At 47.9% G+C, this 13,960-nt stretch overlaps 1 protein-coding gene across 7 annotated transcripts in view; it reads left to right on the plus strand.

Moving 5' to 3' along the window:
- Nucleotides 1-13,960, plus strand: part of PRICKLE2 (prickle planar cell polarity protein 2) — a 392,599-nt gene that overhangs the window by 342,624 nt on the left and 36,015 nt on the right. For all 7 annotated transcript variants that reach the window (XM_086367032.1, XM_086367028.1, XM_086367027.1 and 4 more), the window contains one exon: nucleotides 5,053-5,925. In XM_086367032.1, coding sequence (XP_086223158.1) covers nucleotides 5,053-5,925 — 873 coding nt within the window. The remainder of the gene's footprint in view (nucleotides 1-5,052; nucleotides 5,926-13,960) is intronic.

A 13,960-nucleotide genomic window follows, 5' to 3' on the forward strand; every position in this document is an offset into this window, starting at 1 on the left:
CGGTCCTCTTGGTAGGAAAAGATAGTCAAGGAAACCAAGTGGCAACTGGCATGCATGTCCTGAAAGAAATCAGCAAAATCCGACCCAGCCAAAAAACAAAGCAAGAGAACCTCAAATAGCTCCGAAGCTATAAACGCCTCAAATAAGTGGCAGATTTGAGATGGTGAAAATCATTTTCCCTTTTCAAGTAACGGATTCGTTCAGCCCTTCAACACTATTCCTGATCATGCAGCATCTGGAGCGTCTTCACTCAGCTCGCCTATTCTGGCACCTTGAGAATGAGCTGCCCTTTAAAAAGAGAAAAGAAGTTGGCAGTGGATGAATGTCTCTGAGACCAGCAGCCTGATCTTCCTGTGGCTTGTGCAGTTCCAAGAAATCTGCCTGGAGGCTGCCAACTCCTTACCTATAGTGGGGAGGTGTGGAGATCATCAGTCTGGGAGCCCGTTTTACCTCACGTAAAAGATTTTATCCGGAACAAAAAGAGGTGGCCTTGTCTCCCTGGTTCATCAGAAGTGATGCAGTCAGATGAAAAGTTAGTTCATAACTTGAAGGGCTTGGGTGCTGATTAAAATCACAGCTTTCAGACACCTACTATATCCTCAGGGGTCCTTTGTCACTGGAGGGTCCATCCCGTGGGCTCAGACCTGCTTCCATGGAGCCCTTCTGAGCTGAAGTCCCTACCAGGCCCCAGGATGAACAGTGCTACACCGACCTGGGTCCAGCAGCATTCCCATCTGGGAGCTGGGCTGTCACGAAAAACCCCCTTTCCCCAGCCCCTAAAATCTTCACCTCTTACAGCCTGATGCCTCAACCGGGTTCCCACCAGCTTCTGTTTCTCACAAGTCAAAGCGGTTAAACAGACATACTTCCCTTTATTCTGAGAGCTAGGAAAGGAAAAGACCTGATTCTGAGAAGGACTAAGGGCAGGAAGAGAAGAGGGCATTAGAGGATGAGATGGTTGGATGGCATCATCAACTCAATGGACTTGAGTTTGAGCAAACTCTGAGAGATGGTGAAAGACAGGCAAGCCTGGTGTGCTGCAGTCCACGAGATTGCAGAGAATCAGACATGACTGAGCGACTGAACAACGAGGAAAGGCGGGTCTTGATCTGGACAAGGGGCTGGGGGTGGGACTCGATCAGGAGAGGTGGTGTGAGGTGCTGACCCAGCACGCTCACCGTGGCTCTGGGTCTACAGGAAGGTGCCTGCCTGGATGAGAGGGGCAGAACGCGCAGACACCTTGCATACAGCAGCCATCCCCCTGCTTGTTAGTATTTCTGTTTCTTCTGTCCCTTTTCAGTGAGACTGAAAAGCCTCTCCAGAAACTGCCACTTAAAATTTTTGCCCAGCAACTTGGAAGAGAGAAAATACATCTGTCACCATGGCATGCACACCTCTGTTTTCTCCTCTTTCTGTCTTCTTTAGCTTTGATTGCCATTCCCTTCTCCTTCCCTCTGAAATCCATAAAAAGACATCCATGCTTTATCAGAAAGGGGGACCACTGTGGCCTGCAGTATTATCGCTGCTGTAGTTAAAATGTTGTCCCTGATTTATTTTTTTCCCTTAAATCCACTTTTCTGTAAAACATACTTTTCCTGCAGCAGAGAAAGGGTGTGCTCTGTGTATCATGCATACCACAGTGTCTGGGTGCTCTGCTCTGACCATATTATCCAAATATTCCCTATTTATACAGCCGTGCAGCGCGGACCCTGCATCAGGCAGCTGTTGCCAGGGCAACGGTACTTTTGCCTGCACACAGCAGAGTAAACAGTCCTATAAACAGACCAAGGCTGTAGCAGCGGTAGACATATACACCCTCAGAGAAGTACTTAAAGGGCTTAGAGAGGGAATAAAAAAGGAACGCTTAGATGTGGAATGGCCAAGCCCTTTTCCAGATGTTTAGAGTTCAGGAGCAGTTCAGAGCACCATCTGACATCATTGATGTTTATCAGGGGCCACGTTCCTATGCTGGCTGGGCCACTTTGGAACACGCCTCATCCTCCGCTCTCCCCACCGCGAGCCAGCCTTGTGCGGGGCCTCCACTCCCAGAACTAGGCCCACACTGCTGCATCTGGGCGTGTTCCCTTGCAGGAGCATGGAGAGGCAGCTGGTGGAGCACAGGCCATAGGAACTGGACTTCCCACACCTCTGACAGGCAGCGGGTGAGGCCACGCTGAGTTGGAGCTCACTGCGAGGACCCAGGGCAGCCAGGTGTCAGCTCCAGTTCTCGGGACGAGGAGGACGGGGATGGGGAGGACCTAGCCAGCCTCAGCTCTTTCTTGAACAGCATCCAGATAGCAGCCCTCAGGGCAAAGAGAGACAGGTGTTGAGACCTCACGAACACACAAGAAGACCAAGAGTTAGCAGAGTCTAAGCACTGACTCTATCTTAACTCAGTTCTCACAGCAGCCCCAAGAAGTACTGTTATTATCCCTGTTTTAGTGTGGAGGAGACGCAGGCCCAGAGACGAGAAGCCACTTGCCTAGGGTCACACAGTCCTTCAGCGGCTGTACTAAGCTGATAGGTTTCAGAGTCTTTATAACCTGCTGGCATGGTGTGGAGCTGTGGTTTGAACCTGTATTTGTCTGAGTCCTGAGGCCTCACTCTTGAGTACTAGAGGGTTCTGCTTGCCTCTGCTCCCTCCAATAGCCTGGTGAGGGAAGTGTTTTTGTGGGGGTTTTGCTTTGTTTTAAATTTTTATTGAAGTATTTAGTCGCTTTACAATGTTGTGTTAGTTTATACTAAACAGAAAGTTAATCAGCCGTACATCTATATATATATATATATACATACTGTATATGTACATGTGTATATGTATGTATGTATGTATGTATGTCCTCTTTGGGAGGATTTCCTTCCCATTTAGGTCCCCACAGAGCATTGAGTAGAGTTCCCTGTGCTACACAGTAGGTTCTTACCATCTGTTTGATACTTAGTATCAATAGTGTATATTTGTCAATCCCAGTCTCCCAGTTTATCCCACCCCCTTTCCCACTTGGTGACCATACATTTGCTCTGTACATCTGTGTCTCACGTTCTGCTTTGCAAATAAGATCGTCTATATCAATTTTTTTCAGATTCTACATATATGTGTTTGTATATGATATGTTTTTCTTTTTGTGACTTACTTCACTCTGAATGAGAGCCTCTAGGTCCATCCATGTCTCTACAAATGACCCAATTTTGCTCCTTTGTATCGCTGAGTAATATTCCATTGTGTGTGTGGAGCTCCAGCTCTGGGCCTGCTGTTTCTAGCCCCATCCCCGCCAGTTCTCACTCCTCCTGGGGAAGTAGTGCTGTGACAGGGACTTGATTGAGTGTCTCACTCACCTTGGGGTGCCCTTGTGGCTTCTCCTGTCCCTCTAAATATCCCCTTTCAGTCCCTATAGCCTGACGCCTAAATAAACAGAGACCCCCTTAGTTTGGGGAGGAGCTCCTAGGAGAAGATCATACCTTACTCTTCTCTCTCTGGACCAGGGACATAAAGACAGTGAGGCGAACACAGAGAGGGCCCGGAGAGGCTGCTGCACTCGTGGCCTTTGGCTCTTGCCCTTCTCCTTTTCCCCGTTTCTCATTCACACCCTCTCTAGACAAGTCTCTAAAGGTTATTCCTGGAAAGTTCAGACTCGGGACTGTCAGCCACCACAGGTGACAGTTCCCATCCATACTGCCTTTCAGGGAAGACATTTATCACGAGCTATGAGGAGTCTTGCCAAGGTCCCCTCCTATCCCACAGTCACTGCTGGGTCTGCACTCCTATGGGGTTGGGGGAAGGGGCCCCCACCACTTCCGACTCCCATTCTGCCTGTTTAGTAACTGCTGTCAAAAGATCTCCCTGTGCGGTTACCTTAGTAACAGATGCAGGTGCCTCTCTCACTGACCTGGCGCAGGTCACGTGCACAACCTTAAACTAGTTGTTGGGTTTGGAGGAGATATGGTATTTTTATTGAACAGTGCCAGTCCAGCTGTGGCTTTAGCCCCGCCCAAAGCTCATGGCCAAGGGTGGCAGGAAGATGGTGTCTCACCACGGGGTTAAGTCCTGTAACTGGAAGAGGGCAGAACAGCCAGGGCTATGGGAAGTTCCTGGAAGCAGGTGTGACAAGATTATATAAACCAGGCACAGCTTTGGCACAGGGAGGAAGTTACACAAGGAATATGCATGCTTATGGTAAGGAGATGTCTTTGACAAACCAGGTCCAAGTTTTTCCTTACATGAGCTGAAATCCACTTTTTTCCTTTCCACTGAGCTGCTAAACTGATGTCCCCTTAGAGTGTCATACGCTAGTGAAGGGATTCAGTTCACTTGCCCATTCCACATGTGAAGAGCCCCTGGGGCATGAGCCCCAGGCCATGTTCATGGAGATACCCCGGAAACTTCATCATCCAGCTTCACTTTTAGTAATTAATAGATGCACGTATGTAGTGGCTCGTTGTCAAGCAGTATTCGTGCTGTGAAGAAAATACAGCAGGTGAGGATGGACAACAGTCACGGGTAGCTGTGAGGGGGGGACAGGGCCACGAAGCAGAGTGAAAGACAATTATCAAGGTCACGGTTAGGAGCCAGACGTGCTGGGCATAGATCTCATCTGTGATTGCTAGCTCTTGTACACTGAGCAAGTTATTTAATCACCTATGCCTCTGTGTTCTCATCTGAAAAGTAGACATAGTATTAGAGATCTTCCTCCTGCAGTTGAGAGGTTAAGTGAGTTCACATATATGCAAAGCATTTAAAGCGGTGATTCTCACACCTGAGTATCATTATTGCTGTTTATCTGGAGGAATGTGCCCTGGTCAGAAGGATTCGTGGACAGGCCACTTTGATCTGGTTTCTCTGCCCTCAGGGCACATGAGTTAAGGCGGACCTGACTGGTAAAACACGGCGACTGTCATAAGACACGAATACTGTTTACGTGGGAGCCTGATAGTCTACCTGTAGACATTTTATTCTGCAGCATCTAGAACCCTGAGTCAATCCAGGGTGCTGTACATTTCATGTTGTGTCACAGCACTCTGAGCAGCTCGTCACCCTATTCGTGTCCCTTCTTTTCCCAGGAATTGACCAAGGTCAAATGACCTATGACGGCCAACACTGGCACGCCACTGAGACTTGTTTCTGCTGCGCTCACTGCAAGAAGTCGCTCCTGGGGCGGCCCTTCCTCCCCAAACAAGGCCAGATCTTCTGCTCGCGGGCCTGCAGCGCCGGCGAGGACCCCAATGGCTCAGACTCCTCCGATTCCGCCTTCCAAAACGCCCGGGCCAAGGAGTCCCGGCGCAGCGCCAAGATCGGCAAGAACAAGGGCAAGACGGAGGAGCCGCTGCTCAACCAGCACAGCCAGCTGCAGGTGAGCTCCAACCGGCTGTCGGCCGACGTGGACCCTCTGTCACTGCAGATGGACCTGCTCAGCCTGTCCAGCCAGACGCCCAGCCTCAACCGGGACCCCATCTGGAGGAGCCGGGACGAGCCATACCACTACGGGAACAAGCTGGAGCAGAGCCAGCCGCAGAGCCCCTTGCAGCTCCTCAGCCAGTGCAACATCAGAACTTCCTACAGCCCCGGTGGGCAGGGCGCTGGAGCCCAGACCGATGTGTGGGCCAAGCACTTCGGCAACCCGAAGAGGAGCTCGTCGCTGGCCATGAAGGGCCACGGTGGCAGCTTCATCAAGGAGTGCCGGGAGGACTACTACCCGGGCAGGCTGCGGTCCCAGGAGAGCTACAGTGACATGTCCAGCCAGAGCTTCAGTGAAACCCGGGGCGGCATCCCAGTCCCCAAGTACGAGGAAGAGGAGGAGGAGGAAGGGGGCTTGTCCGCTCAGCAGTGTCGGACCCGGCACCCCATCAGCTCGCTGAAGTACACTGAGGACATGACGCCCACTGAGCAGACCCCGCGGGGGTCCATGGAGTCGCTGGCGCTGTCTAATGCAACAGGTAGGTTCTGGTCTCCTGGTACCCTGAGAATGTTCTCGGGGTCCTCTGATTGCTGGTCCTCAGGATTTTTGCATCATGCCTGCCACATGCCCTCCTCCACCAGGTTGTCGAGGAAGGTGAACCCCATGCCAGTGGCTCCTTTGATTGGATTCCTTCTAAGTGGAGCCTGACACAGGGGTTAAGGTGCCTGTGATGAACAGGGTGCTCGCATGTTGATGCCAAGGAAGAGGAGCGAGAGAGACAGGGAAGGACGGGGAGAAGCCAAGTGGAAAATGCTGTCTGGGCTGGGGTCACGCTTCAGCCTGAGCCCACAGGGGGCTCTGAAGGATGAGTGGGACCATACGGTGGGGTGGCTTCCTTTTTGGGACAAAGGGACGGATGCTTTGCTCAGTCATGTCAGTCAGTCATTGGTCCTGGGCAACTGGAGAGCTACTTGGGGATGAGGTTGTGGATGTGGGCACAGGGGCAGGAGAGCACCTCTCGGCCAAAAGCGACATTAAAGAGAAGGGGTGGGCGGTTGTGAGCTCCAGTATCTTATTAGGGAGCTGGTTTTAGTGTGTGGATAAAGATGAAAGAAATGAGGACAGATAAGGAGCAAGCAGGCAGGCTGAGAAGGACAAAAGTGTTGAGAGAGACATAAGACAGACAGACAATCCATTGCCTGCTCTTGCCAACTACATTGTCCAGCTGTTTTGTGTACACGTGTAGACAATGTCGGCATTCTCCGAGATGACACTGTGCAAAGTGTCATCTGAGGAGCAGGTCTATCCACAGTGCACCTGGAGATAAGTACTGATATTAACAGTGTTTACGCTCTCTGGGAGCAATTTGACATTATTGCAACATCCAAGCGCATGTTCAGTGGGCTTGTCTCTGCTGGTTCAGGTGTGGACTGGACAAGGTGTTACAGACCGGTGGGTGAGTTGTCTGTGGCATGTGCTGGGTGTCAGTCCTGTTCAGGTGGGTCACATATCAGGCCATACTGGGCTGAAATGTGAAAACTGGTCCTTCACTTCAGATAGATGGAGAAATGCTGCTTGAAGGAGCATTGAGTGTCTCTGCCTTTTGTGGATGGGACACCAGGAAGGAGACACATGTCTGTCCATTCCAGTAGGGATCCCAGAGTCAAATGTGTCTGTCCCAGTGAAAACTGTGACAGCCTTATGCACATCAGCCCCCTCTGGAGGGACAGCCGCCGCTGGCTCCAGCTGGTTGTTGCCGCCTGCAGGAATGTTTATTTATTTATTCAACTAAGAGTGATATGGCACTCACCATGTGCCAGACATTGTTCCAAGCACTTGATAAATAGTCACTCAGTTAAATCATCACAGCTCTTTGAAAGAGAGAGACTTTTAACATTCTCAGTTCAGAGTAGAAGAAACTGAAGCACAGAGAGGTTGAAGCACTTGCCTAAAGTCATCCAACTTTCAAAGCAGAGATTGGAACTTCTGCATGTGACCCCAGAGCAGTGCTGTTCCGCACATCAGGCTGCCAACCTCATCTGAGCTCCATGCTGTCAGATCTTCCAGGTTCCCAAATAAGTTAAAATTTTGGATTTTTTTTTTTTTTAATGTAAAGCTGATTGGAACTCTCTGCTGAACGCAAAATGTGTCTCTGAGTTGTAGGATATATGTAGGTTGTGTTATTAACATCATCATCCTCTCCGATGCTTTCACAGCTGTGTGCTCCTTTGTCTTGGAGGACAAAGAGCAGATATCTTTACCCCCATGTTTCAGATGAAAAAAATGAGGCCTTGGTGACTAAGCATGTTGCCTAATGTCATACAAAGGTGCAATTAGCACAGAGTGATGACTGCCTGGCTTCCAGCCCAGTTTGTACTGTTCTCAAAAGATTTATATGCTATAATTATTTAAGAGGCCAGAAGATATGTATGTAATTCAGACTTTGAAGTGGAGTTTCTCAAAGCTAGACCACCTGTATCAGAATCATTGGCTGCTTGATTGAACCATGAATTCCAGGGCCTCCTATCCAGGCCCAGGATATCAGACCCAGTAGAGGTGGGGCCCAGGAACCTGCATTTTGAACAGCTCTCTGCTGGTGCTCATACAACCACTGTCTAGAGCAGTTGTTCTTAGGTTTGTCTGTTCTGACTTGATTGTTCTCACAATGTAACTTAGGAGGAAATCAGGAGATCCTGATTGGAGGTTCAATTCAGTTCAGTCGTTCAGTCATGTCCAACTCTTTGTGACCCCCATGAATTGCAGCACACCAGGCCTCCCTGTCCATCACCAACTCCCAGAGTTTACCCAAACTCATGTCCATCGAGTCAGTGATGCCATCCAGCCATCTCATCCTCTGTCGTCCCCTTCTCCTCCTGCCCCCAATCCCTCCCAGCATCAGAGTCTTTTCCAGTGAGTCAACTCTTTGCATGAGGTGGCCAAAGTATTGGAGTTTCAGCTTTAGCATCATTCCTTCCAAAGAACATCCAGGACTGATCTCCTTTAGAATGGACTGGTTGGATCTCCTTGCAGTCCAAGGGACTCTCAGGAGTCTCCTCTTGAGAAGAAAGGTCTTTTGAACACCACAGTCCAAAAGCATCAATTCTTCGGCGCTCAGCTTTCTTCACAGTCCAACTCTCACATCTATACATGACCACTGGAAAAACCATAGCCTTGACTAGACGGACCTTTGTTGGCAAAGTAATGTCTCTGCTTTTGAATATGCTATATAGGTTGGTCATAACTTTCCTTCCAAGGAGTAAGCGTCTTTTAATTTCATGGCTGCAGTCACCATCTACAGTGATTTTGGAGCCCAGAAAAATAAAGTCTGCCACTGTTTCCACTGTTTCCCCATCTATTTCCCATGAAGTGACGGGACCAGATGCCATGATCTTCATTTTCTGAATGTTGAGCTTTAAGCCAACTTTTTCACTCTCCTCTTTCACTTTCATCAAGAGGCTTTTGAGTTCCTCTTCACTTTCTGCCATAAGGGTGGTGTCATCTGCATATCTGAGGTTATTTCTATTTCTCCCAGCAATCTTGATTCCAGCTTGTGCTTCTTCCAGCCCAGCGTTTCTCATGTACTCTGCATAGAAGTTAAATAAGCAGGGTGACAATATACAGCCTTGACATACTCCTTTTCCTATTTGGAACCAGTTTGTTGTTCCATGTCCAGTTCTAACTGTTGCTTCCTGACCTGCATACAGATTTCTCAAGAGGCAGGTCAGGTGGTCTAGTATTCCCATCTCTTTCAGAATTTTCCACAGTTTATTGTGATCCACACAGTCAAAGGCAATGGCACCCCACTCCAGTACTCTTGCCTGGAAAATCCCATGGAATCAGGAGTCTGGTAGGCTGCAGTTCATGGGGTTGCTATGAGTCGGACATGACTGAGCGACTTCACTTTCACTTTTTACTTTCATGCATTGGAGAAGGAAATGGCAACCCACTCCAGTGTTCTTGCCTGGAGAATCCCAGGGATGGCAGAGCCTGGTGGGCTGCCATCTATGGGGCCACACAGAGTCGGACATGACTGAAGCGATTTAGCAGCAGCAGCAGCAGCACACAGTCAAAGGCTTTGGCATAGTCAATAAAGCAGAAATAGATGTTTCTCTGGAATTCTCTTCCTTTTTCAATGATCCAGCAGATATTGGCCGTTTGATCTCTGGTTCCTCTGCCTTTTCTAAAACCAGCTTGAACATCTGGAAGATTGGAGGTTAGAGGTTGGAGAATGTTGGAAAGACCAACTAAGTACATTTGAAGAATATATAGTCTCTGACCCTAAGGAAAAGGCAGGTAATTTATCCTCAAGATTTTCTGTAGATCCTTGGGCAAAGCAGCGAGTGCCCCTCTGTCTCTGAGAACTTTTTGGAAAGCAGCCCTGAACCACATCTGACAGAGCTGAGAAAAATTGCCCAGACCAGCACTGTCTGATATGGTAGCCACAAGCCACATGCGACTATTGAAATTTGAGTAATCAAGATTCATTTTGATATTTGGCAAAACTAATACAATTATGTAAAGTTTAAAAATAAAATAAAATTAAAAAAAAAAAAGATGAAATGAAAATTTCAGGCTATTAGCTATACAAGCCACCTTTCAAGTGCTCACCAGCCATGAGCTGAATTTTAAATTTCATTTCATTTTAATCAGTTTCATTTTCAATCACCACGTGTAGCTAAACCAGAGGCTACCCTATGGATGGCACAGATGAAGGGAGGGAGCTGTTAGGGTGGGCAGAATTTTAACCCCATTATTAACCTTTTTGGGCTTCCCTGGTAACTCAGCTGGTAAAGAATCCACCTGCAGTGTGGAAGACCTGGGTTCTCTCCCTTGGTTGGGAAGATGCCCTGGAGAAGGAAACAGCTACCCGCTCTGGTATTCTGGTCGGAGAATTCCATGGACTGTATAGTCCATGGGATCGCAAAGAGTTTGACAGGACTGAGTGACTTTCATTATCATTAATATCTTTGGGAATTCTGTTCTGAGCCCTGGTTTTTCAAATTCTAACTTACTTCTTGGTTTGGACTCCCTAGGTTCAAATCCAACCTGCCTATAGGAGCTGTGTGGCCTTAAAGCAGTCACTTAAATTCCTTAAGGTTCAATGGCCTCATCTATGGCATTTGATGAGTAATAGGACTTCCTTTTTAGGGTTTCTGTAGAAGGAAATGATCATACACTTAAACACACTAATATAGTCTTTGACACACATGATTGTCTCCAATGGTTACCTGAGTTTTTATTTTTTATTTTTCTCTCTCATCCTAAACATACTGGTGCATGGTTTTGGCCTCTCGGGATGTTTTGGCTTCTGGTATCTCCCAGCATCCAGCTACCATGCAGGTTTTCATTTTTAGGTTTGAAACTGTTTTTGTGGGCTCCTCTTTTCCCTAATCAACCTGAGAAGAGCATGGAAAACAGGCCTAAAGAAATCCATCTTGAGCCCCTGTGTTTCCATGGATCTGTCAGACACGGCAGTGTTGGAAGGGAGATTATAGCTAATATTTGCAGCACCGTTCATAGCATCCTTCACCATGAGACCTCACCCTGAACGCCTTTCACATATACCAAGGACATGGTGTTAACTAGTCTTTTTGCCGCTGACCCTTACTGTTGCATGTGAATTTTGCTGGAAAATTCAGTAGTTTTTTGAGAATGCAGCATTGTGAACTGTGTGTATCTTTAAACCCTAGAATCCCAGGCTATGAGTGAAGGTTGTTTAGTCACTGAGTTGTGTCTGACCCTTTCATGACCTGTTCCTCTGTCCATGGGATTTTCCAGGCAAGAATACTGGACTGGATAGCTATTCCCTTTTCCAGAGGATCTTCCTGATCCAAGGATCAAGCCTGCATCTCCTGATTGTCAGGAGGATTCTTTACCACTCAGCCACCAAGAAATCCCTGGGAGTGAAAGTACAAATCACAAAAGGCTCAGTCAAAAATACCTTGATCTTTCAGCGAAAACTAGGTTTCAAGATAATGGATTTTTTTTTTTCTCTTCCATGGCCAGTAACTTGTTGTTAACTATGTCTGCAGTGTTTAATCTGGCACGAAGCATGAGCTTTTTGTGGGCAGCATTTTTTCCTTACAGCAAGTCTGAAAAGCCAGGGAGCCCCAGTGGCTTGCCAGCCTCAAATCTCAGTTGAACACCTGCAGTTTTGGTTTAGAAGTGGGAGTGGACTCTCTCTTATCATCGGCAAAAGTGGTCCATCCCTTCTGCTCACTCAGAGTGAATCAGGCGGGCTTGGTCACCATTTGCACCCCCCACTAAATGGAGTCTTGCAGAAGCTCTTTTAAAAAAAAAAAAATTAGCTGCACTGTGCAGCATGTGGGAGATAGTTCCCTGACCAGGAATCGGACCCGCAAACCCTGCAGTAAAAGCGTGGATTCTTAACCACTGGACCACCAGGGAAGAACATTGCAGAAGCTCTTTGACCCTGCCATTGTCTAACCACGCCTCTAAAGCAGCTTGCAGCCTGGGTGATGGTAGTATTATAAATAGGAGTAACAAAATCAACAACAGCTACCATTACCGGATGTTTATCATGTACCAAGGATGGTTTTAAGTACTTTACAGGAAGTAACTCACAACACCCTGTGAGGTAGATAGAGTTATTTCCATTTTATAGGTAACTTAAGTGAGACCCAGAGAGGCTAAGTAGCCCGAGGCCACATGGCTCGGAAGTAGAGGACTGGGATTCCTAGCTCCAGAGCCTGTGCCCTGGACCCTGTGCCATGGCAGGAATGCTTGATGGTGATGATATAAGTGAAGATAATCGTAACAGATCACTGACTGGGACATGACCTGGTAACAACTTCATATATAACATCTCTTCCAGTCTTCATAACAGCCCTGTGAGAGAAGTCTGATTATTATACCAATTTTACACTAAAGTGTAAAGTGTACATGGGCACACTAAAGTGCAGAGACATTGTGACCTCCGCATGGCCCCACTAATGGCCAGGACCTGAGCCCTAGGTGTGGTAGTCTTCAAAGCCCTTACTCTGAACCTCGATCTGCATCTTCACAGGAAGATGGTGGGTGGTGTTCACAGTCTAGAGATTTGCACAGTGACTCTCTGAAGAGACAAGGATTCCTTTTCCTGTGCAGCCAGTTTGTTGATCGGTCTGTTAGGCTCAGGCGGGACTAGAGGGAAGCCTGAGAGCCCAAACACCAATGGAGAACTGAATGGCAGAAGCAGTGGAGGTGGTCCGAGGTGATGTGCCCAGGTGAGAGGCAGGAAAGACAAAAGAGACGAGTACAAACCATCCCAGGGTGAGCACCCAGGCAGAAGGCACTCATGGGGAGGAGACCGCGGCCATAGTGCCAGGTGGAGTCTGGGTTCAAGTCACACTGGAGCAGACATAGAATAGAGCTGGGATTGGGAGTGGTGACTTCAGGTAGATGCCACACAACAGCCGGAGACTGTCAGCTGGTCCCCAGGAAGGGGGACAGTGGTGAGACTGACGCTAGGGCTGTTCCTTAAGGATCAGCCAGATTCTATAAGGAGTGAAGGGTCAGAGAGAGCTAGGACCTGGAGAATCAAAATGCAGATGTGTATCGGAGTGAGAGAGGGGAAAGGCGGTTTCTCTGTTCATTCATTCAGTCAGTGAGCAGCTGTGACTGGAGCTCCTGCCCTGAGCTACAGCAGAAGGAAGGAGAGCATGGGCTGTAGGCCAGTCTGCCAGCTGGAAACCGGAGTTTGTGGTTTAATACCTATGTGACCTCGGGCAAACCTGGCTTATCTATTCTGTCTCACTGTCTCACAGTATCACATTGTCCTCATCTTTTTTTTTTGGGGGGGGGATGTTGGGGGGGCCCACAGTACATGGCTTGTAGGATTTCAGTTCCCAGACCAGGGATTGAACCCAGACCATGACAGTGAAAGCACTGAATCCTAACCACTGGACCACCAGGGAACTCTCTTACTGTCTTCATCTTCCAAATGAAATGATAGCATTGCCTTGTAGACTTGTTGTGGGAATTAAATAAGTAAATTCCCATAAAGAATTTAGCACAATGCCTGACACCCTCTGAGTTACTATTAGAGATTACACTTAGTAGGTGCCATGCCTCTGCAAGGTGCTAAGGTTGCAGTGAGCAAGGACATGGCCTTGCCCTCCTGCTCCTCATAGTGTAGTAGAATTTAATACATAATAACAATCTAACCTCAGATATGCAGATGACACCACCCTTATGGCAGACAGTGAAGACGAACTAAAAAGCCTCTTGATGAAAGTGAAAGAGGAGAGTGAAAAAGTTGGCTTAAAGCTCAACATTCAGAAAATGAATGGCATCTGGTCCCATGACTTCATGGGAAATAGATGGGGAAACAGTGGAAACAGTGTCAGACTTTATTTTTCTGGGCTCCAAAATCACTGTAGATGGTGACTGCAGCCATGAAATTAAAAGACACTTACTCCTTGGAAGGAAAGTTATGACCAACCTAGACAGCATATTCAAAAGCAGAGACATTACTTTGCCAACAAAGGTCCGTCTAGTCAAGGCTATGGTTTTTCCAGTGGTCATGTATAGATGTGAGAGTTGGACTGTGAAGAAAGCTGAGCGCCGAAGAA

Source organism: Bos grunniens, chromosome 22 (genome assembly GCF_055505025.1).
Source record: "Bos grunniens cultivar Pamir isolate PY7600 chromosome 22, Bosgru_T2T1.0, whole genome shotgun sequence".
NCBI classification, from domain to species: domain Eukaryota; kingdom Metazoa; phylum Chordata; class Mammalia; order Artiodactyla; family Bovidae; genus Bos; species Bos grunniens.